The sequence below is a fragment of the Pelophylax lessonae genome (assembly GCF_965119305.1).
Source record: "Pelophylax lessonae genome assembly, chromosome: 3".
In the NCBI taxonomy this organism is placed as follows: domain Eukaryota; kingdom Metazoa; phylum Chordata; class Amphibia; order Anura; family Ranidae; genus Pelophylax; species Pelophylax lessonae.
This window is the reverse complement of record NC_138770.1, coordinates 242,497,890-242,519,305: the sequence shown is the minus strand read 5'-3', so window position 1 is coordinate 242,519,305 and position 21,416 is coordinate 242,497,890. Positions and strand designations below refer to the sequence as shown.

The 21,416-nt window shown below is 43.1% G+C and overlaps 1 protein-coding gene across 1 annotated transcript in view; it reads left to right on the top strand.

The window, feature by feature from the left end:
* The window catches only part of GPR149 (G protein-coupled receptor 149), a 127,551-nt gene that overhangs the window by 17,965 nt on the left and 88,170 nt on the right, over positions 1 to 21,416 (top strand). The window contains exon 2 of the mRNA XM_082251474.1: positions 16,600 to 16,792. Within this exon, the coding sequence (XP_082107600.1) occupies positions 16,600 to 16,792 (193 nt within the window). The remainder of the gene's footprint in view (positions 1 to 16,599; positions 16,793 to 21,416) is intronic.

Genomic DNA, 21,416 nt, shown 5'->3' with positions numbered 1-21,416 from the left:
CTATGGGATTCTCAGGTGGGTGAACGAATTGCTAAGGGGAGTCAGTGCAAAAAAAAAAAAAGCCAATCAGTAGTTCGATTGGCAGAGGCACCCAAAGTGGTTACTTAACCACTTTACCACCGGAGGATTTTGCTGTCTTACGTCCAGGCCACTTTTTGCGATTCGGCACTGTGCGACTTTAACTGACAATTGTGCGGTCATGCGACGCTGTACCCAAACGAAATTTATGTCCTTTTTTCCCACAAACAGAGCTTTCTTTTGGTGGTATTTGATCACCTGTGCGACTTTTACTTTTTGCGCTATAAACAAAAAAAGAGCGTAAATTTTGAAAAAATAACAATATTTTTCACATTTTTTTATATGAAATCCCCCCCCAAAAAAATGTAAAAATCAAAATGTTTTTAAATTTTTGGCCAATTTGTTTTCTGCTATCTATGTTTGGTAAAAAAAAAATCACAATAAGCATATTTTGATCGGTTTGCGCAAAAGTTATTGCGTTTACTAACTAAGGGAAAGATTTCTGTCATTTTTGGTGTTTTTTTTTAACGAGTAATGGCGGCGATCTGCGATTTTTTTTGCGGGACTGCGACATTGCGGCAGACAGATCGGACCCTTGACTAAAATTTTTGACACTTTTGGGGGTACCAGTGACATTACTACAGTAATCAGTGCTATAAATATGCACTGTTACTGTAAAAATGACACTGGCAGGGAAGGGGTTAATTTTATTGGAGAGGGAGGGGTTAATGTAGGCCTGGTGCTTACTAACGTGTGTGGGGGGAGGTGACTGAGTGACACAGGGACAGATCGCAGGTTCAGCTATGCTGAACCCTGCAATCTGTCACTGTCTGGCACTTAGGAGATCCCAGGATCACGATAAATTAGGTGTATGGATGAAAAACAAATATAACATAGCGTGATACTGTATAATATTCAAGTGAATCACTCCCGAGTGTGTCAGAAGGAAAAAGGAAGGTGCTATTACAACCCACCACCAACACAGGCTGCTTACCAGATATTGATATAAATGAGCAAATAAACAACAATCCAAAAGATGATAAAGGCTATGAATAAACCACCACCTTAGCGTATTGTAATTACCAGATAAATGATAAGTGAAGGCAAATCAATATGCAACTCAAAGAAGGCCGTAGGATAAGCCACCACCTTGATCTTAGTGCAATTACCAGATATTAAAAGTAGATGAGCATAGAGGGTAACTTCAAATGAGCTGAGGACCCGCTGAGAAGCTTCACCAAAACAGTCTGCTTACCAGAGATAAGCCAAATGAATGCCAAATCTTAGATCCGGATGTCCCCGGGAAATATCCAATCTCCTATAGACAAACGGTCCCTGGTGGTGTAGAGGCCGACCCACAGATATGGCTCCAGTGATCATATAGGAATAATGATGGAGATATCCATAGTGTAAACCCGTTTTATTAAAAATAAATAAAGAATAAGGTATTGCACTTACATAAAAGAACTTAAAATTGTTAAGTCTAATGTTACTTTCTTGGGCATTGACAAATTTACCCCAAAATGGCGGGGGGAACCTTATGTGAGGGGCCTCTCTAGGTTAGAAATGGCTTGGATATTTAAAGTTAAGACATATACTCCTTTTGGAATGAATGTGGATACTGACGTAAACGCATTCATTAACAATTCTTGATTTTTTTGGTTTATGTTAGTTTTAGTTTTTCTTTTGGACTAAAATACCTGTATAAGGTCCACATATTTTTGTATTTGAGAATTTCATCTGTAATAGAGGCCAATGGTGATATTCTGACATCTTGTTATGTTATATTTTACAAATATTTTATAATATAATATAATATAAGATTTTGTATATTTTATATATCTTTTATTTTTCATTTAATATCATTGGAGTCATGAATTGCACTCACTTCATGTGGTGTGATTTGAGCTCATTTATTGATCAACTAATGGCATTATTATTAGGATTTGGGTGCCTCCTTGTCCTTAATATCTGGCTACCATCACTGTACTCTTGGACTCATACTGTATTTGGAGACCTTTTGTTTAATTTATCATGGTATTGGTCCCTATGAGATTCAAGGATGTAGCCTGTCAAAGGTATGCCGGGGATGCCAAACTCATTATTCAAGTTTGTATATGATGTGTAGCCGTAAATGAATATACTCTAGAGTTGTTATTAACCAAATGTTTATAGGGTGACTCTCTGTGGGATCTGGGAGTGTTACCTGCCAGTAGTAAGCTTGCTGTGACCATTATTACAATATACAGACATTTGTTGTTCAACATTCATTTCTATTTATAGACCTAAATATACTCAGTAGTGGAATTAGTCCTTAGGAACCGTGATCGATGTGGACTAAACCCATATATAAGACTAAAATATGTCTGGTCTGGGATCCGCTCTTTTGACCTTAGTTAAAATGGCGGTAGTGGCTTCAACCCCTCGGCCCCACAGGGAGGATCCTCTGTCCTAATTGCTTCTATGTGTTATTATATAAGAGGTGGCGTCAGCGCGCCGCCCGTACCTTGAGAACGTCATCCTTTGACGAAACGTACATCGGTCGCGGCGTGCTGACGTCACCTCGTTGAGACGCTCAGGCGGGTGTTTGGAACTGTCCGGCCGGCAGTTCCGATTCAGCGCAATTTTAAGTTCTTTTATGTAAGTGCAATACCTTATTCTTTATTTATTTTTAATAAAACGGGTTTACACTATGGATATCTCCATCATTATTCTTATATGATCACTGGAGCCATATCTGTGGGTCGGCCTCTACACCACCAGGGACCGTTTGTCTATAGGAGATTGGATATTTCCCAGGGACATCCGGATCTAAGATTTGGCATTCATTTGGCTTATCTCTGGTAAGCAGACTGTTTTGGTGAAGCTTCTCAGCGGGTCCTCAGCTCATTTGAAGTTACCCTCTATGCTCATCTACTTTTAATATCTGGTAATTGCACTAAGATCAAGGTGGTGGCTTATCCTACGGCCTTCTTTGAGTTGCATATTGATTTGCCTTCACTTATCATTTATCTGGTAATTACAATACGCTAAGGTGGTGGTTTATTCATAGCCTTTATCATCTTTTGGATTGTTGTTTATTTGCTCATTTATATCAATATCTGGTAAGCAGCCTGTGTTGGTGGTGGGTTGTAATAGCACCTTCCTTTTTCCTTCTGACACACTCGGGAGTGATTCACTTGAATATTATACAGTATCACGCTATGTTATATTTGTTTTTCATCCATACACCTAATTTATCGTGATCCTGGGACGGCCATCGCTGGGGAGGAATCCTTCGCAGATTTTCATCTGGCTCGGCTAACCCTTATTCAAGGCATACTTTACTGCTACTTCTGGTAAGCAGTAAATTTACTCATTTTCCTGCACGGGTGGATATCCGGTTGAATATTTTTTGGACTTTCTGATTCAATATTTATTTCATACCAAACATTGGGACTTTTTGGACTCATGATATATGTTTGTGTCACTTAGCGCAGCTTCCCTCCCTTATATGTTTTTGATGTTTGTCACATGCTAAGTTGCTGCTACCACATTTAGATATTAGCGCAGTTTCTTCCCCTATTTTTACTTAGGAGATCCGCCCGCTTTGTTTACACAAGCGGGTGGATCTCCAAACTCGATTCCCCGCCGCTCCTCCCCTGCCCGACTCCCACTGTGATTGAATACAGCGGGAGCGAGCCTCCGGCGGCGCGCCTGCGCCGCTCACAAGGGGAGGAGTCCAGCGACGTAGGTCTACGTCGCTGGATGGGAACTAACCACTTTGCCACAGTAGAGCTCGAGTGAGCGGTCGGCAAGTGGTTAAAGGATACATGTGGACATTAGGGTTGCCACCTCATCCCTTTAAACCAGGACACACAGGTTCTGAGGCTTATATAATGCACACAAGGCACTAAGTGAGTTTAATTACCACCTTATTCAGCTACAGAACCTGTGTAATTAATGTGTGTCCTAGTTTAAAGGGATGAGGTGGCAGCCCTAGTGGAACCCTAGTGGACCATAAAAAAACATCACTGCCACAAACTCTACACTCCACCTAGTGGCTGATAAAGAATATTTCCCAAGTGGAGCACAATACCAGCTGATACTAGACACCAATTTTATCACCTTGAACTGAGAAAGTTGCAATTTAAAAGCTACAGCATGTGTTTCGTTTGGTGAAATAAAGTAATTGGATGTTTTAGTAAAGCAGACAGCTTGTACCTATCCTATCAATACCAATTCAGATGCCTCTGCCGGGCTCTATTTAGAAAGTGTATGTTTTACTTTTCTCGTCAGTTACCAATGCCATTATTATACTTCTTTGCATGATGTAATCCACATGTAGCCGGTGGTATATTTATCCTTGAAAGCATGTAGCTCAGGCACAAACCCCTAAAAAGAAATTGTCATAAATGGGTTTATGCAAGACTCTGGATAAGCAGTCTTTCATTGTCAAAACTGTGCAAGTTTACTTATGACAAATGAGTGTTTCCTAGTTTTTGGTTATCATTTAATTGTTTGATCCTGACACTTTGTAGTGTCAAGCACAGTTGCTTCGTATCAGCTACCTAGCCTCATACATTGCAGACTCAGAAGGTGAGAAATGTATGTGGGCAAGTAGCTGACAGGCCAGCAACTGTCAGGCTTCAGATGATTGCTTCAGCTATAGCAACTCCTATACTTTCTGGGAGAAGGAAGTCTTCTAACCTCAATTTTTTGTGGTTTCCAGATGTAATATGAAAGAATGCTGAGAGCAACAAAGGGAGCTGATGCTGAAATATTTTAAAATGTATGTCACCATAAACCATGATCTTTAGGAACTCCCACCTTTTATCAAGCCCATCATTACTGCAGCACCCTGGCATACTTTACTTAAAGTGGTTGTAACAGCTGAAGGTTTTTTTTTTACCTTACCCAACTTGGGTACAATCAGCCTGCTGGATTTGCTTGCGATTATTGCAAATGACTGCTATAGCGGCTAACAATATTCACTGTCTTCTCGTGCCCTACTGTCTGTGTTGATGGGGGGATTGAGCTAATCTCTTTCCTGCACCCATTTGCATCGTGTATCACCCATCTTATACTTCGCTGAGCCCGATCTCAATCCAGCGATGTGCACAAGAGCGGAGGCTTTGCCCCCCTCTGGCTCAGACTCAGCAGCCAGTGAGGGAGCGGGGGGGGGGGGGGCAGTTGGGTAGGGTTGCCATCTCATCCCTTTAAAACTGAACACATTAAATACACAGGTTCTGTGGCTGATTAAGGTGGTAATTAAACTCACTTGGTGCCTCACATTAAAATAGCCTCAGACCCTGTGTAATTTATATGTGTTCAAGTTTAAAGGGATGAAGTGGCAAACCTAGGAGGGGAGGCAGGGCTGAGCCACACTCTGCGGGGGGGGGGGGGGGGGGGAGTGCCAGAAATGTCAAAAAGGGACTCGCGAAGAGGAGAATAAGGGCTGCTCTGTGCAAAACTATTGCACAGAGCAAGTAAGTATCTCATGTTTGTTATTAAAAAAAAGCATATGAGTCTTTACAATCACTTTGACCACTTTACGTCTGCCTGCAGTAATATTACTGCGGCAGAGTGGCTCGTTATCGTCTGACGACGTAGTACTACGTCGTCAGACACTCCCCTTTTTCGGCAGCGCGCGCGCGGCGCCGGTGGTTCGCTCCCGCTGTTTTCAGTCACAACGGGAGTCGGGCCAGGGGAGGAGCAGCGGCGATCGCCGCCGCTCTTCCCCGATCGTCGGGGATCTAGTGTGGAGATCCGCCTGCTTGTGTAAACACAAGCGGGCGGATCTCCTAAGTGACAGGCAGGGTCAGATTGCAGGGTTCAGCATAGCTGAACCCTGGATCTGTCCTTGTGTCACTCAGTCACCTCCCCCCACACACGTTAGTAAGCACCAGGCATACATTAACCCCTCCCTCTCCAATAAAATTAACCCCTTCCCTGCCAGTGTCATTTTTACAGTAACAGTGCATATATATAGCACTGATTACTGCAGTAATGTCACTGGTACCCCCAAAAGTGTCAAAAATGTCAGTCAAGGGTCCGATCTGTCCGCCGCAATGTCGCAGTCCCGCAAAAAAAAAATCGCAGATCGCCGCCATTACGCGTTAAAAAGAAAAACACCAAAAATGACATAAATCTTTCCCTTAGTTAGTAAACGCGATAACTTTTGCGCAAACCAATCAAAATACGCTTATTGTGATTTTTTTTACCAAACATAGGTAGCAGAAAACAAATTGGCCAAAAATGTAAAAAAAAATTGGTTTTTACATCTTTTTTGGGGGGAATTTCATAGAAAAAAAATGTGAAAAATATTGTTGTTTTTTTAAAATAAACGCTCTGTTTATAGCGCAAAAAGTAAAAATCGCACAGGTGATCAAATACCACCAAAAGAAAGCTCTGTTTGTGGGAAAAAAAGGACGTAAATTTCGTTTGGGTACGGCATCGCACGACCGCGCAATTGTCAGTTAAAGTCGCACAGTGCCGAATCGCAAAAAGTGGCCCAGACGTAAGACAGCAAAATGCTCGGGTGGTAAAGTGGTTAATCATGAAAGGCCTGGTGGGTTGTGTTTGCTCCCCAATCCGAAGGTTCCCAGTACTGCCCTGCTTAGGTCTTAGGTGCAAGCTGTCACTATAATTGATCTAAACAAATGTATATTTCCAAGCCCATAATTGTTTGTTTCTATTTTTTAGCTAGTTTAAAATGTGAAGATAATGATTATAATGTGTTTGCTGAATCTGTAAAACATAATTATCCACCTCACTAACAAGCAACTCATATTATCATAGCAGATAACAATGCCTGTCACATTTCTGTTTTACATTACATAATTGTGTTAATAGCACAGTACTAATGTTAATTTTTCTATGTGCGTAGTGATGTGTGAAAGTAGCATACAGTGCCTTGAAAAAGTATTCATACCCCTTGAAATTTTCCACATATTGTCATGTTACAACCAAAAACGTAAATGTATTTTATTGGGATTTTATGTGATAGACCAACACAAAGTGGCAGATAATTGTGAAGTGGAAGGAAATGTATGAATGGTTTTCAACATTTTTTACAAATAAATATCTGAAAAGTGTGGTGTGCATTTGTATTCAGCCCACCTGAATCAATACTTTGTAGAACCACCTTTCACTGCAATTACAGCTGCAAGTCTTTTGGGGTATGTTTCTACCAATTTTGCACATCTAGAGAGTGAAATTTTTACCCATTCTTTTTTGCAAAATAGCTCAAGCTCTCAGTTGTGTATTTAGGTTTGGTGCGGCCCTAGGCCTGACTAAACTTGTGCAGCCCCTAATTTAAATATGACCCATCTCTTCCTGTAAAGGCCACACCCCTTCCTGTTTATGACCCGCCCTGTCATCTGTAAACCACAGTCCACAACCAGTCTATCAGTACCCATCAGTCCAGCCTCATCAGTTCCCATAAGTTCAGCCTCATCAGTGCAGCATATCAGTGCGGCCTCATCAGTGGCCATCAGTACAGCCCGATCAGTGGCCACCAGTGCAGCCTATCAGTGCCCATTAGTGCAGCCTACACGTGCATCATATCAGTGCCCATAAGTGCAGCTTATAAGTGCCGCTTCATCAGTGGCCATCAGTGCAGTCTCATCAGTGGCCATCAGTGAAGCCTATTAGTGCCCATCAGTACCAGCAGGTAGCAGTGTGACCGCTTTATGGGGGTGCCAGACTGATTTGCCCCATAGGACTGGCACTATACTAAAAGTGTAGCGCAAGCCGGTGGGGACACTTTTCGTGCGAGAGCCAGGAGGAGGCTGTTTTTTTTTCCATGTGGGGGCAGCTTTTTTGCTGCCCCCCTGCAAAGTACTGCCCTAGGCCTGGGCCTTGTTGGCCTAGGCCAAGATACAGCACTGCAAGCTCTGTCAGATTGGATGGAGAGCGCCTGTGAACAGCAATTTTCAAGTCTTGCCACAGATTCTCAATTGGATTTAGGCCTGGACATTGACTGGGCCATTTTAACACATGAATATGCTTTGATCTAAAGCATTCCATTGTAACTCTGGCTGTATGTTTATGGTCATTGTCCTGCTGGAAGGGGAATCTGCACCCCAGTCTCAAGTCTTTTCAGATTCGAACAGGTTTTTTTTAAAAAAAAGATTGCCCTGTGCTTGGCTCCATCCATCTTTTCATCAACTCTGACCAGCTTCCCTGACCTCCTCCTGGCTCTCTGCAGAAAAGCATCTTCACAACATGATTCTGCCACCACCATGTTTCACGGTGGGGATGGTGTGTTCAGTGTGATGTGCAGTGTTAGTTTTACACCACACATAGAGTTTTGCTTTTAGGCCAAAAATTTAAATTTAGGGTCATCTGACCAGAGCACCTTCTTCTACATATTTGCTGTGTCCTCCACATGGCTTCTCACAAACTGCAAACAAAACTTGTTATGGCTTTCTTTCAACAATGGTTTTCTTCTTGTCACTCTTCAATAAAGTCCAGATTTGTGGAGTGCACGACTAATAGTTGTCCTATGGACAGATTCTCTTTCCTGAGCTGTGGATCTCTGCAGCTCCTCCAGAACTACCACGGGCCTCTTGGCTGCTTCTCTGATGCTTCTCTGATTATTGCTCTCCTTGCCCGGCCTGTCAGTTTAGGGTACCATACACTTTCAATTTTCGAATGATGGATTGAACAATGCTTCATGAGATGTTCCAAACTTAGGATATATTTTTATAACCTAACCCTGCTTTAAACTTCTCCACAACTTTATCCCTGACCTGTCTGGTGTGACCCCTGGCCTTCATGATGCTGTTTGTTCACTAAGGTTCTCTAAAAAACCTCAGAGGGCTTCACAGAACAGCTGTATTTATACTGAGATTAAATTGCACACAGGTTGACTGTATTTACTAATTGGGTGTCTTCTGAAGGCAATTGGTTCCATTAGATTTTAGTTAGGGGTATCAGAGTAAAGGGGGCTGAATACAAATGTACACCACACTTTTCACATATTTATTTGTAAAAAAACTTGGAAAACCATTTATGATTTTCCTTTCACTTCACAGTTATGTGCCACTTTGTGTTGGTCTATCACATAAAATCCCAATAAAATACATTTACGTTTTTGGTTGTAACATGACAAAATGTGGAACACTTCAAGGGGGAAGGAATACTTTTTCAAGGCACTGTAAGATGACTTCATTCTTTAAAGTAGAGCAATGGCCTTCCATTAAAAAAAAAAAAAAAAAATGTGCTGCAGCATATAATAATAAGTGCATCTGCAGTTTTCTATTAAACCATCTGAAATGTCCCACAAGTACCTGTTAATTCTGCCAATGGAGTCAACCTAATGCTGCTTCATGTAATAGTGTGGCAAGATTGTAGCTTGCCAAACAGCTCCTGACCAGACCTAGTGCTTCATACTGCTTTCTGGACTGCCCCTTTTGCTGAAACCCTCCTACTGTGAGCTGCAGTGCCTGGGAGGGGGAGTATGTGAGACAAAAATTAAGGAGGTTTTGGCCTAGTCAGGAAACTTTATTTACCTTCAGTGAGATGTGTCCTTTATGCTAGTTGTGTGCTTGTTTAGCAGACATATTCCTAATCTGATTTAAACTCCCCTTTCTTCATTCATAGAAACCGTTACTAAAGCTTCTATGAATGAAACAGAATCTATGAATGGAGGACAGGTGGATGTTTGAAAGGTCCACCCCCTCCATTCATAGATCACTGTAGTACCAGCTTGTATCAATGAAAAAGCTGGGTGGAAAGGCCGGGCATAGTCGGTCACACTTGATGAGGCTCTGAGATGAGGAAAAAAAACCTGGAGGATCTAAGATGAGAAAACAAAGCCTTGCTTTTACCAAGAGCCCCCTTCACAGTGTAGAACAAGGCCATCGGTAATGAGGAAAACCATTTCCAGAGATCAGTTCCTCTGTAATCTCTATGTGTACACAAACCTTTTTTTTTTCTTGTTTTGGATAGAACATGAAGTGTTACAACCCCTGTGAGGTTTGTATAGAGGGAAATGAATAAAGGGCATATGCTGCACTGTTTTCACATGTGTATTCGCAATTATTGGATTTTATCAACATTATTCTACAAATAGGCTGGGAAGGGGTTAAACAGCTAGGGCTATCAAAGGGTTAAATGTGTGTCTAGCCAGTATTTAGGTGTACACTATGTGCTGCTTTTACTAAGGGAAGTGATGGATTTTATTCCCTGCTTTGCAGAGACACACAATCCATTACTTCCCCCCTGACAGGACAGAGCTCTGCCTTGTTTACATAGGCAGAGCTCTGTCCTGTGTGTCTTCTCAAAGATCGGCAGGTGCCAGTGGTCATCCATTGGGCAGTATCTGCTGATCGGTCTAATCACAGCACAGCCGGGTCCCTGGCGGTGTGCACCCCCTACCCAGAAGTGCCAGATCACGTACCTAGTACGTGATCCAGCGCAGGGGAGACGCCTTGACGCTTTACATGTAAGTGATATGGCCGACAAGTGGTTAAACACAAGTAAAACACTCAATCCTGTGATACTCGATTACCCGAGTTTTGTTGCCTACTTTAGTAGGGTATTTGATGTGCCTGCTCGCTCTGCCTCTGCTTCTAAGCTGCTCCTGTAGATTCAACAGGGTATACAAACCCTTGCAAAGTATGCCATAGAATTTTGTACACCGGCAGCAGAGGTGGGCTGGAATAATGAGGCTCTGGTGGCTGTCTTCTCTCATGGTCTCTCAAGAATCTCCCTGATGAGCTTGAGGCTCTCATTTCGTTCCTGATTATTATCGATACCAGGCTCAGGGAGAGGCCATTGTTTAAGGATCGCCTGCGGAGACCTCCTACCAGATTGGCTCCTACATTTTCTTTTCCACCTCCCATGCCTCCTCGGGATGGTGCGTCTGGCTGTGAACCCATGCAGCTGGGGTTCCCTCGCCTTTCTGAGGCTGAGCGGGCCTTTAGGAGGAGGTAGCCTGTATGGTGGTCTTGGTGGGCATTTCCTAAAATCTTGTACGAACCGTCCGGGAAACGCTCGCACCTAAGGTTCTGTCTGGGGGAGGTCTTAGGTGGAAATTCCTCATCCCCGATTTCGGCAAGGATAAACTGCTAACCACAGTTGTCCTCTCCTGGGCAGCGGGTTCGGTGGTTACTCAGGCATTGGTAGACTCTGGTGCTGGGGGTTATTTTATTGACAGTACGTTTGCTACTGCAACTTCCATACCCTTGCAGCCTTGTTATTCTCCACTAGTTATTGAGGAGATTGATGGCAGACCCCTGCAACCAGCAGAGATTACCCACGAGACTTTTCGGGTTAATATGGCAATAGAGGCTGTTCACTGGGAGTCAACCTGTTTCCAGGTTATTTCGTCCCCATACTACTCCGTTGATTTGGGGTACCCTTGGATTCAGAAACACAATTCGACCTTTGATTGGCAGTCGGTCGAGATCCTCTCTTGGTCTCCACAGTGTGGCGCTGTTTGTATCTATGGGCCTGTTAAGGTACATGGTACCTCCTCAGTTTCAGTGTTGCCTACTAAATATCGTGAGTATCAAGATGTATTTCACAAGGTGCATGCTGGTACTCTTCCTCCCCATCGTCTGTACGATTGTGCCATAGACTTGCAACCTGGTGCCATTTCCCCTTGTGGCAAGGTTTATCCTCTCTCGGTTGCGGAGAATAAGGTCATGGAGGAGTACCTTGTGGATGCGCTTGCCTGGGGGCACATTTGCAAAGAAAAAGGGGGGTAAGTTGAGACCTTGCATTGATTATAGGGGCCTCAGTCGTATCACGGTCAAGAATGCATACCCGATTCCGTTGATTACTGAATTGTTCAACCGCCTCAAGGGAGCAATGGTCTTTACTAAGCTTGATCTAAGGTCCGCGTATAACCTCATAAGGATCAAGGAGAGCGACAAGTGGAAGACCGCGTTTATTACCAGAACCAGTTATTACGAATCTCTGGTGATGCCCTTTGGCTTGTGCAATGCCCCCGCTGTCTTCCTGGAGTTTATCAATGATGTCTTTCATAATATGTTGCAGCAATGCGTGGTAGTCTATTTCGATGGCATCTTAATTTACTCGGACTCCATTGAATCACACTACCTGGATTTCAGACAGGTGCTGCAATGGTTACGTGAGAATGGGCTTTTCTGTAAGCTTGAGGAATGTGAATTCCAACTGTCTCAGGTTGCCTTCTTGGGCTACATCATTTCTGCTAAAGGGTTCTCCATGGACCCTCAGAAGGTTTCGGCTGTTCTACAATGGCCTCACCCCAGTGGTCTCTGCTTCATTCAGCGTTTCCTTGGGATTGCCAACTACTATCAGAAATTTATCAGGAAATTTCCTCTTTGGCCAAACCTATCTCAGATCTGACCAAAAAGGGCAGCCTGCTGCCATCCAAGCTTTCGAGGCCCTTAAGTCTGCTTTTGCTTCGGCTCCCATTCTGTCTCATCCCAATCATGGTATGCCCTTTGTCCTAGAGGTGGATGCATCTGAGAAGGTAGTAGGAGCTTTCCTGTCTCAGCATCAGACACCTGATGGACCCTTACTTCCTTGTGGGTTCTACTCCAAGAAGCTGTCCCCAGTTGAAAGCTATTACGAAATTGGAGACAGAGATCTATTGGCCATTATCCTGGCTCTCAAAGAGTGGAGACACTTGCTCAAAGGTTCTGTGGTTCATGTTCTCATTCTCACCAATCATAAGAATTTGATGTATCTCTGAGGCCAGGAGGCTCACACCCTCTCCAACCAAATGGGTCTTGTTCTTGTCTCATTTTTAACTATGTGGTCTCCTATTTTCCTCGGCTCCAATAATGTTAAGGCTGATGCTTTGTCTCGCAAGTATTCTGAGTTATCCAGGGAGGACTCCGTACCGACACCAGTCATACCTTCAGATCATATCCTGGCTGCCATACTCACCATCTTAACCCCTCCTCTTGGTGAACAGAGCTTGGCTGCCCAACTTGACTGCTGGTCCTCCTGGTAAAATCAGATGTCTGGGGCTGTTTCCCGTCAGTTTTGGTGGCCATCTCTCCGCACTGATGTTGCTGCGTATGTGGCTGCTTTTTCGGTCTGTGCCCAGAACAAATCTCCTCGGCACCTTCCCTTGGGCCTACTGCATCCCATTCCCAATGGGGAGCATCCCTGGTCTCCCCTGGCCATAGATTTTATTGTGGAACTTCTCGCATATTGAAGTTTCACGGTTATCCTCATGGTTGTCGATCGTTTCTCCAAAATTTGCCACTGTGTTCTGTTTAAGCGGCTGCCTACCATTTCGGAGCTTGCCTCGTGTTTGCCAGGGAGGTCTTCTGTTTACATGGGTTGCCTAAGAAGATCATCTTGGACCGTGGGAACCAGTTTGTCTCCAGGTTCTGGCTTGCCTTTTGCTCCCAGTTGGGTATTTGACTCTCCTTTTCCTCGGCCCACCATCCGCAGTCCAATGGTGCCTCTGAGCGTTCCAACCAAGCCCTGAAGGATTTTCTCCGCTGCTATATCTCTGACCATCAGGACAATTGGGTTGATCTGCTACCCAGGGTGGAGTTTGCCAGGAACTCTGCCATCAACTCGTCTTCTGGAATGTCTCCATTCATGGCCAATTATGGGTTCCAACCCGCTGTGTTGCCTGAGTCGTTCTTGCTACAGGACATCCTGGCTGTGGAGGATCATCTTCGTGCCCTCTGTTCCTCTTGGGTGTAGATTCAAGAGTCTTTATGGGTCTCTGCACAGCGTCAGAAGCTCCAGGCAGATCGGAGACGTTTATCTGCTCCTTCGTACCAGATCAGGGAGAGGGTTTGGTTGTTGACCCGTAATCTCAACCTCAGGGTGCCCACTCCAAAACTGGCACCGCGTTTTGTTGGGCCTTTTCGCATCTTCCAAAAGATGAACTCGGTGGTCTATGCCCTTGGTCTTCTCCCTGGCATGCATATTTCCAATGTCTTTCACATGTCAAATTTGAAGCCACTGGTTTGCAATTGCTATACTTCTTCACTTTCTCGCCCTGGTCCCATTCTTGTGGGCAATCATGAGGAGTATGAGGTTAGCAGTATCCTGGATTCTCATCTGTTCCGAGGTCAGGTTCAATACCTGGTGCACTGGAAGGGTCATGGTCCTGAGGAGCACTCCTGGGTTACCTCCGCTGATGCTCATGCTCTCCCCCTTCTCCGTGCTTTCCATATTCGCTTTCCTCAGAAACCATTTTTTGCTCTGTGGAGGAGGGGCTGTTGAGGGGAGGGTACTGTCAAGGTCTTACCTTGCCCTCCTGTTGGCAGCCATCTTGGACATGTGCAGACTGCTGCCTCTTACAAACTCTGATTGCATCATCACTTGCCTGCTGCCTGGGTGTCGCAAAGTGATGATGCTGCACACCTGACTATATCTATTACCTGATGAGATGCAGTCCTTGCCCTTGTGTTTTGTGCTCCAAGGTGCACCTCTGCTAGCAGTCTTCTGTTCTCTGTGTTCCTCCATGTATGACCTGGCTTGTCTGATGACTCTCCTGGCCTTCGACCCCACATCGGCAGAGGACACGGGATCGGCAGACTACCCACTTCTGGATTTGACCCCGGCTTGGATGACTACCTGCTTCTGGACATAACCCCGGCTTGTTCCTGCTCTGACTTCCTCACTCTTGCTGTGCGTTTATTGTTGTTTGCTCCAAAAAACTGCTTTATTTTACCTGCATCCCCATGTGGTCTGGTTTCCTGGCACCCTGACATTACATTAAACTGTCAACATCCAGATCCACATTAAAGTGCATGTAAACAATCACCTTGTAAAACAACCCATTCAGTTTGAAATAGAAGTGAAAGGCAAAACATTTGTGTATAGATTTAAAAATGTAAATTTAAAAAATACCTTTTTTTATAAGTGATCAAATTCCCTCTGTTCTCAGCTGCATAATATCTGGGGGAGGAGAAGCAAGAGCACACTGCACAACGGGGGCATGTCGGGACATGTCTGATCATTGAAGGAGAGCACACTGAGTTCTCAGCATAGCTAGGGAACTGACCACTGTGTGTTTTTCTGTTTAGTGTGATCAGTTTATAATAGGAAAGCAGAGGAACTGGTGGGAATAGCAGGGCTTTCACATAAAGAAAGCAATGCAAAAAGAACAGGATACTTTCAAGTACATGGTAAAACAAACACATTTCAGGAATATAAAAATGTTGGAGTAACAAACGCTTTAAGTCCATTGGGGGACATAGTGCCCAGTTTGTAGATTCAAGATGTCTCTAATTTGCATAGGATGGAAAATCTTTAATTCGCAATGAGAGACATATTAGATATACGTTCAATGGCAAACACTGTCAGGGCCTTGGTGTCTTTACCATGGCAAGCAGTAAAGTGGCACAGAAAGCTATGTTTATCTGCGCCTTCTTCAATAAATCTGCAATACTCACGGACCCTCTTGTGGAGCTTGCATTTAGTGCATCCCATGTACAGAAGGTTGCATGAATATTGCAAGACATAAATGAAAAACTTGGTGGAGCATGTCATGAATTGTTTGTTATACACATTACCTGACCTATCTTTAAAACTGGGTTGTGCATGGGCAATAAATTGGCATGTAAGGCAGCCATGCTTTCCACATTGGAAAGTACTTTGTCCTTTTGTCACAAAAAGACCTAATATCTTCCTATCTATTTTGAAACAGACAGGAAGATACTAGGATGGGATTTCACCACAGGACAGGCATGTTCCAAAAGAGCTTTTGCCCTACTTCTAAAAGCAAAATGAGTGCAGTACCACACTTAACTAAACATTACCTGCTGCATCTGTCTGTAGTGAAAGTGGTTCTAAAGGCAGAAGGGTTTTAACCTTAATGCATTCTATGCGTTAAGCTGAAAAAAAACCTTCTGCAAGCAGCAGAAGATACTTGCCTGAGCCCGATGTTGATCCAGCAATATGCGCAAGAGCAAAGGCTCTCTCAGCTTTCTCTCCTCATAAGCTCGGACACAGCAGCCAGAACCATTGGCTCCTGCTGCTGTCAATCACAGCTAGTGAGCAGGGGCAGGTCCGAGTCATGCTCTGTTTGTCTTATGGGCTCGGGAACGAGCACCCAAAAATGCCCACATAATAAGTGACTTGCAAAGTGGGAGAGGCCAGGAGCCCTGATGAGGGACCTGAGAAGAGAAGCATTGGGGCTGCTCTATGCAAAACCATTGCACATAGCAGGTAAGTATAATGTGTTTGTTATTTTTTAAAGAAACGCTGTGCCTTTACAATCACTTGAAGCCTCAACCTTCATTTTTCTGGATGCCTTTCTTGAGTGGTCCTCCATGCTCATGTGACAACTCATAGAGCAATTCCACTACTTTAAATACACCTCCCTTGTTTATACAAGCCCTAGACCATCATTTGTGCACACCTTTAAACCATTCAATAAATAAATACAGTTTTACCACCATGTAATTTACATGAATGATTTCAGCCTTCATGCTCCATCTATAAATATATTTTATTTTATGTAAAGTTAGCCTTGAATACAATTATCTCCATGCAAAAACCCTAAAAACAATTATCCATGCTGCCATTTAATATGTATATGTAAATGAGTCTATTGCTGCACTTTATATCTTGCCTGATGATTGTTGATTGGACAGTTCATTGTATGAAATCTCTGCTTTACAGATACAGATGGCTGTCCAGCACATTGTTGGCTTTCAGAGTCATTCTTTTGAGGCATTAAGTTTTCTTCTGACTTTGCTAGCTGCCACCACCACTCCGCTGTTTGTTCTGTCTGAACACTGGAGTCACCTCCCATGTGGCTGCATCATTAACTGCAAGAGGAGTGCGTACTCAATGTCATCGGAAGATTGCCAAGGTTAGAGACTAGTCTATTTTTTTTAGATAGTTGTATGAATAATGAACATAAATACTACAGTTATAAATATATGTCTTAGCATATCCATTTGTTCAGGGAATATAAGTAGAGCTCATCATTTTCTTCTATTGCAATAACCAGGTTTCAGGCGATATAGAACCTACTACTGTTAACACTGTGGCAAATGACAAAATATTGTCTCCACATTTGGGGAGCATGATTGTTGATATTTTGCACGTTTGCTGTGGTACTGTGTCATTTAATTATTTCTGCATCTTAGGCTTTTTTTGTTTAAAATAGAATGAGGATGGGTTAGTTTTCAATGCTCCATTGAAAAAATTTCCCCCTCACTTCCTATCTTGGAGACTACCTTTCATAAGGAGATCGAATGAGTGAAAGTTTCCAGGAGGGGCAAAAAAGCAAAAAATATGAGAGATAAGGGTAGGGTGGGGCATGCTGAGATAAATCTTAGTTACTCTTCCCTACAGGCTCCTGAATGATGGAATATACAGTCCAATGGTTGACAGTAAGTCAGCATACAAGCTGACCTAAATTTTCATAAAAGCAAACACAGGGCTCACCCCCACGAGATGCATATTCATGTATTTTGCTCCATTTTACAACACTGGAATAATGTATGGACAACAGAAAATCTATTGTTTTTAATAGAGTCTGTTTTTACCAATGCATTTTAGGTGTGCAAGCTTACAGTTAGTTTCCCAATCCAAGACAAAGTGACATTTTCTTACGATAGTCACCCTTTTCACCACTGAGCCTTGAGCCTAAACCCTGGGTAAGTTCCATATTGGTGAGCGACAGAACTTACACAGAGTTAATGCTTTCTAATCTCTATCATGTAACAGTGTTCATGCCTGGAGATTGATTGCATGGCAATGTGCGTGTTAACATCCGCATTCTGGTGTAAACATTACACTCTCAGTGCCATTGTGGGGCAGCCAATGATACAAAATGGCCTTCTAATCTTCCTTTACCTTTATTGGTTCCAGATTTATTTGAAAAGGTGAGTCAGAAAGCAGGCACATATTTGAATTTCATGGGCACCACATGCACTTGTAAGGGCAGGAAAATAGCAATGACGACAGTACAACTCACAGATGATGTTGCCATTTCTACTATGCACTGTAGACTACAGACTTCTACAGTCTATATTAGTCTGCTTTCAGTTCACTTTTTAAGAGACATTTGACAGGCAGTGAGGAGGCAATATGATGTCTTTTCACCACCTGTTCTAACCCCATAAATGCTGCACCAGCATGCTGGAACAATTATGGGTCACAATTGGTGGCAATACTGCCTTTTGAATGCAACAGGGGAAATCATTTTGGCCATGAATGCAAAGTAAAGCATTGTAAATGTGGCATGCAAACACCCGTTTGCTGCCTTTGCAGATTAAGAGGGGAGAGACGGTTGGGGCCACTAAACGCGAAGCTTAACATAGTGTCTTTAACGCCCCCAACACCAGGTCTAAATGAGCTCTCGATATAGATTTTCCATTGTGACTTTGACATTCAATCTCATAAATGGCATTATTTATATATATATATATATATATATATATATATATATATATATATATATATATATATATACATACATATAGGCAAATTGTATGAAAGCAAACTGATAATGCTATTATAACAAGCAAACAAAATATTTTCTAATTGCGGTGTAAAATGTGTTGTTACTTATTCTTTATAATCTTATTTTCCAGTGCTTCCACTGACATTTTGTATTGAATAACCCTGCACTGCTTGCTCCTGCTTATTTGCTGATGCTATGTACAGTATACAAGAGCAATTTTACAAGCACATGATGTATAGCATGACTCATAACCATTACAGAAAGAGTCTCTAATACAGTAATGTCATACAGAAGAGTATTCTCGAGCATGGCTCACAATACCCGACAGTCAGTTATAACATCAGCGAAAGGGGCCCCCGCAAACACTGCAAAGTATGACAAAGTTTGCGTAAAGAGCAGAACACCTGCTGGAATCATGCACAGGGTATTTTAAATGCGTGCTGGCATCACACAGTCTTGTTTGTTCGTATAACTAAAATACAGTTTGATTTTCTTCATTTACATGTATAGGCGGTTTAAGAATAATTTTTTACAGTTTGACCTAAAGAACCCGGTCATAAAAGTAATATGTGGCTGACAGTGCTGACCTCTTCTATAAATAAGAGCTACCATCTGTTTTTGGATCTAATACTTTCAGAGTCAATTGACCGGGAACAATAGTGCAACAATCAAAGTGAGTGTAAATCAAGACAACAATCCTTGTTCTGGGTCAGTGACTCTAAGGCCTCGTTCCCATGGGCACTGAGGCCCATACACAGTGAATGGGCTAATTGTTTATGTGTCCACCATCCTCCATTTATAGATCCTGTTTAATTAATAGAAGCTGTAGTACAGTCATTGCTGAGACCCCCAACTAGCAGGTGCTGCTTCTTAGTTCTAAAAACCCCTGCTGCATTGGAGGATTATGGTGGCAGGGGTGGGGGGCACAGATGGAGGAGGATTACACCTAAAAGAGGCAACATAAGGGACACATTCTTCTGACTGTAAGTTATGTCTCTTGTGCTGATGTTCTGGGTTTTGTTGTGGTTGCACTAAGGCTTTAAAATAGGCCCCCTCTGACCTTTGTAGCTACAGACACACAGAGCAATCTATCCTCAATAGAAGCAGTTGAGTAATTGAAACCCTTTCTCAGCATTTATCTCTCTCACCTTTCCTGTGCCCCTGCTGAGGTTAGAGATATGAAAATGTTTCTAAAGGCCAGACATTTTTTACCTAATGCAGAGAATGCAAGTACAAAATGTCCCACTTGTTGTATTTCCCCCTCACTTCCTTTACACTTGTTCCAGTGCTGTGCCTGTCAGCAGTGACACTGGTCTCTCTTTCTCTTTACTAGAGATGGCCTTGCGGTTCGCCCGGCGATCGGTTTGCGGCGAACTTTGCTCGTTCGCTGTCCGCTGATCATGCGAACATATGGCGTTGTTCGCGGCGGCCATATTCTTTTACATTGTGAAGAACTTTGACCCATGACACATCCATCAAGTGGTACAGGACAGCCAATTGAGACATTTCAGCACATGGACATACTCCCTACCTTATAAATAGACCTGACCTGGCTGCCATTTTACATTCTGCTTTTTGTCAGTGTAGGGAGAGGTTTGCTGTGTGGAGCAGGGACAGATTGTCAGTGACACAAATCGCTTGGTAATAGGTCCACAAAAGTCCTTTTAAGGACTGGTATTAGGTGTAATGTCTAAGTGTCTATATTCTGTCTTTTGTCAGTGTAGAGAGAGGTTTGCTGTGTGGAGCAGGGACAGATTGTCAGTGACACAAATCACTCGGTAATAGGTCCACAAAAGTCCTTTTAAGGACTGGTATTTGGTATATGTGTACTATTGTTTGGTGTGCAGTATATAGGGGTGTAATACACTTATAATATACTTTCTAATATAAAAAGCATATTATAGTGTATTTGGGTACTGCAGAAATTTTGCCTCTTTCGCTGCGTTAACTCTGCTACACACAGTGACAAAAGTTACTAGAAAATATTTTTCATAACTGGTGTGATGAACCAGTGGCTCCCAAAATGACAGATTGAAGCGGGGTGTTATACTTTCATAATAGTGTTTTTGGGTACTGCAGAAATGTTGCATATTTTACTGCATTAACTCTGCTACACACAGTGACAAAAGTTACTAGAAAATATTTTTCATAACTGGTGTGATAAACCAGTGCCCCTCCCCCCCCCCCCCCAAAATGACAGATTAAAGCAGTGTGTTATATTTTCATAAGTGTTTTTGGTTACTGCAGAAATTTTGTCTCTTTTGTTGCGTTAACTCTGCTACACACAGTGACAAAAGTTACTAGAAATTTTTTTTCATAACTGGTGTGATAAACCAGTGGCCCCCCAAAATGACAGATTGAAGCGGGGTGTTATACTTTCATAATAGTGTTTTTGGGTATTGCAGAAATTTTGCCTCTTTCACCGCGTTATCTCTGCTTCACACAGTGACAAAAGTTACTAGAAAATATTTTTCATAACTGGTGTGATAAACCAGTGGCCCCCCAAAATGACCGATTGAAGCGGGGTGTTATATACCGTCTTCCACATATACTGCGCTTCTCTAGAGACTTTTGTCACAGGGTCATCTAAAAAATGACAGGCAGAGGAAGAGGCAGGCCCTTCCGCAGGGGTGGTAGGGGTAGGGCAGGATCACCAGGCCAGAGCCAAAGTGGGAAGTTGTAGATGGTGCATTCGATTACGTCAAAGGACGCACCAGACTTGGTTGAGTGGCTCACTCAGCCTTCCTCTTCTGCACCCTCCTCATCCTCTCTATCTGCACCCTCTTCACTCTCTGCTGTGTGCACCCACAAAGACACCACCACCACCACCACCACCACCACCATATACCCTCCGCTTGAGTCACAGGAATTATTTTACGATCCATCACAAGACATTTACGATGCGCAGCCATTGTTGGCATCGGATCAGGAAGAGGAGGTAGCAACAGCCGCCACTCAGCAGTCTGACGGCAGTACCCAGATGAGACCAAGGAGGTTGGTCCCCGCTGTTGCTGCCTACTCC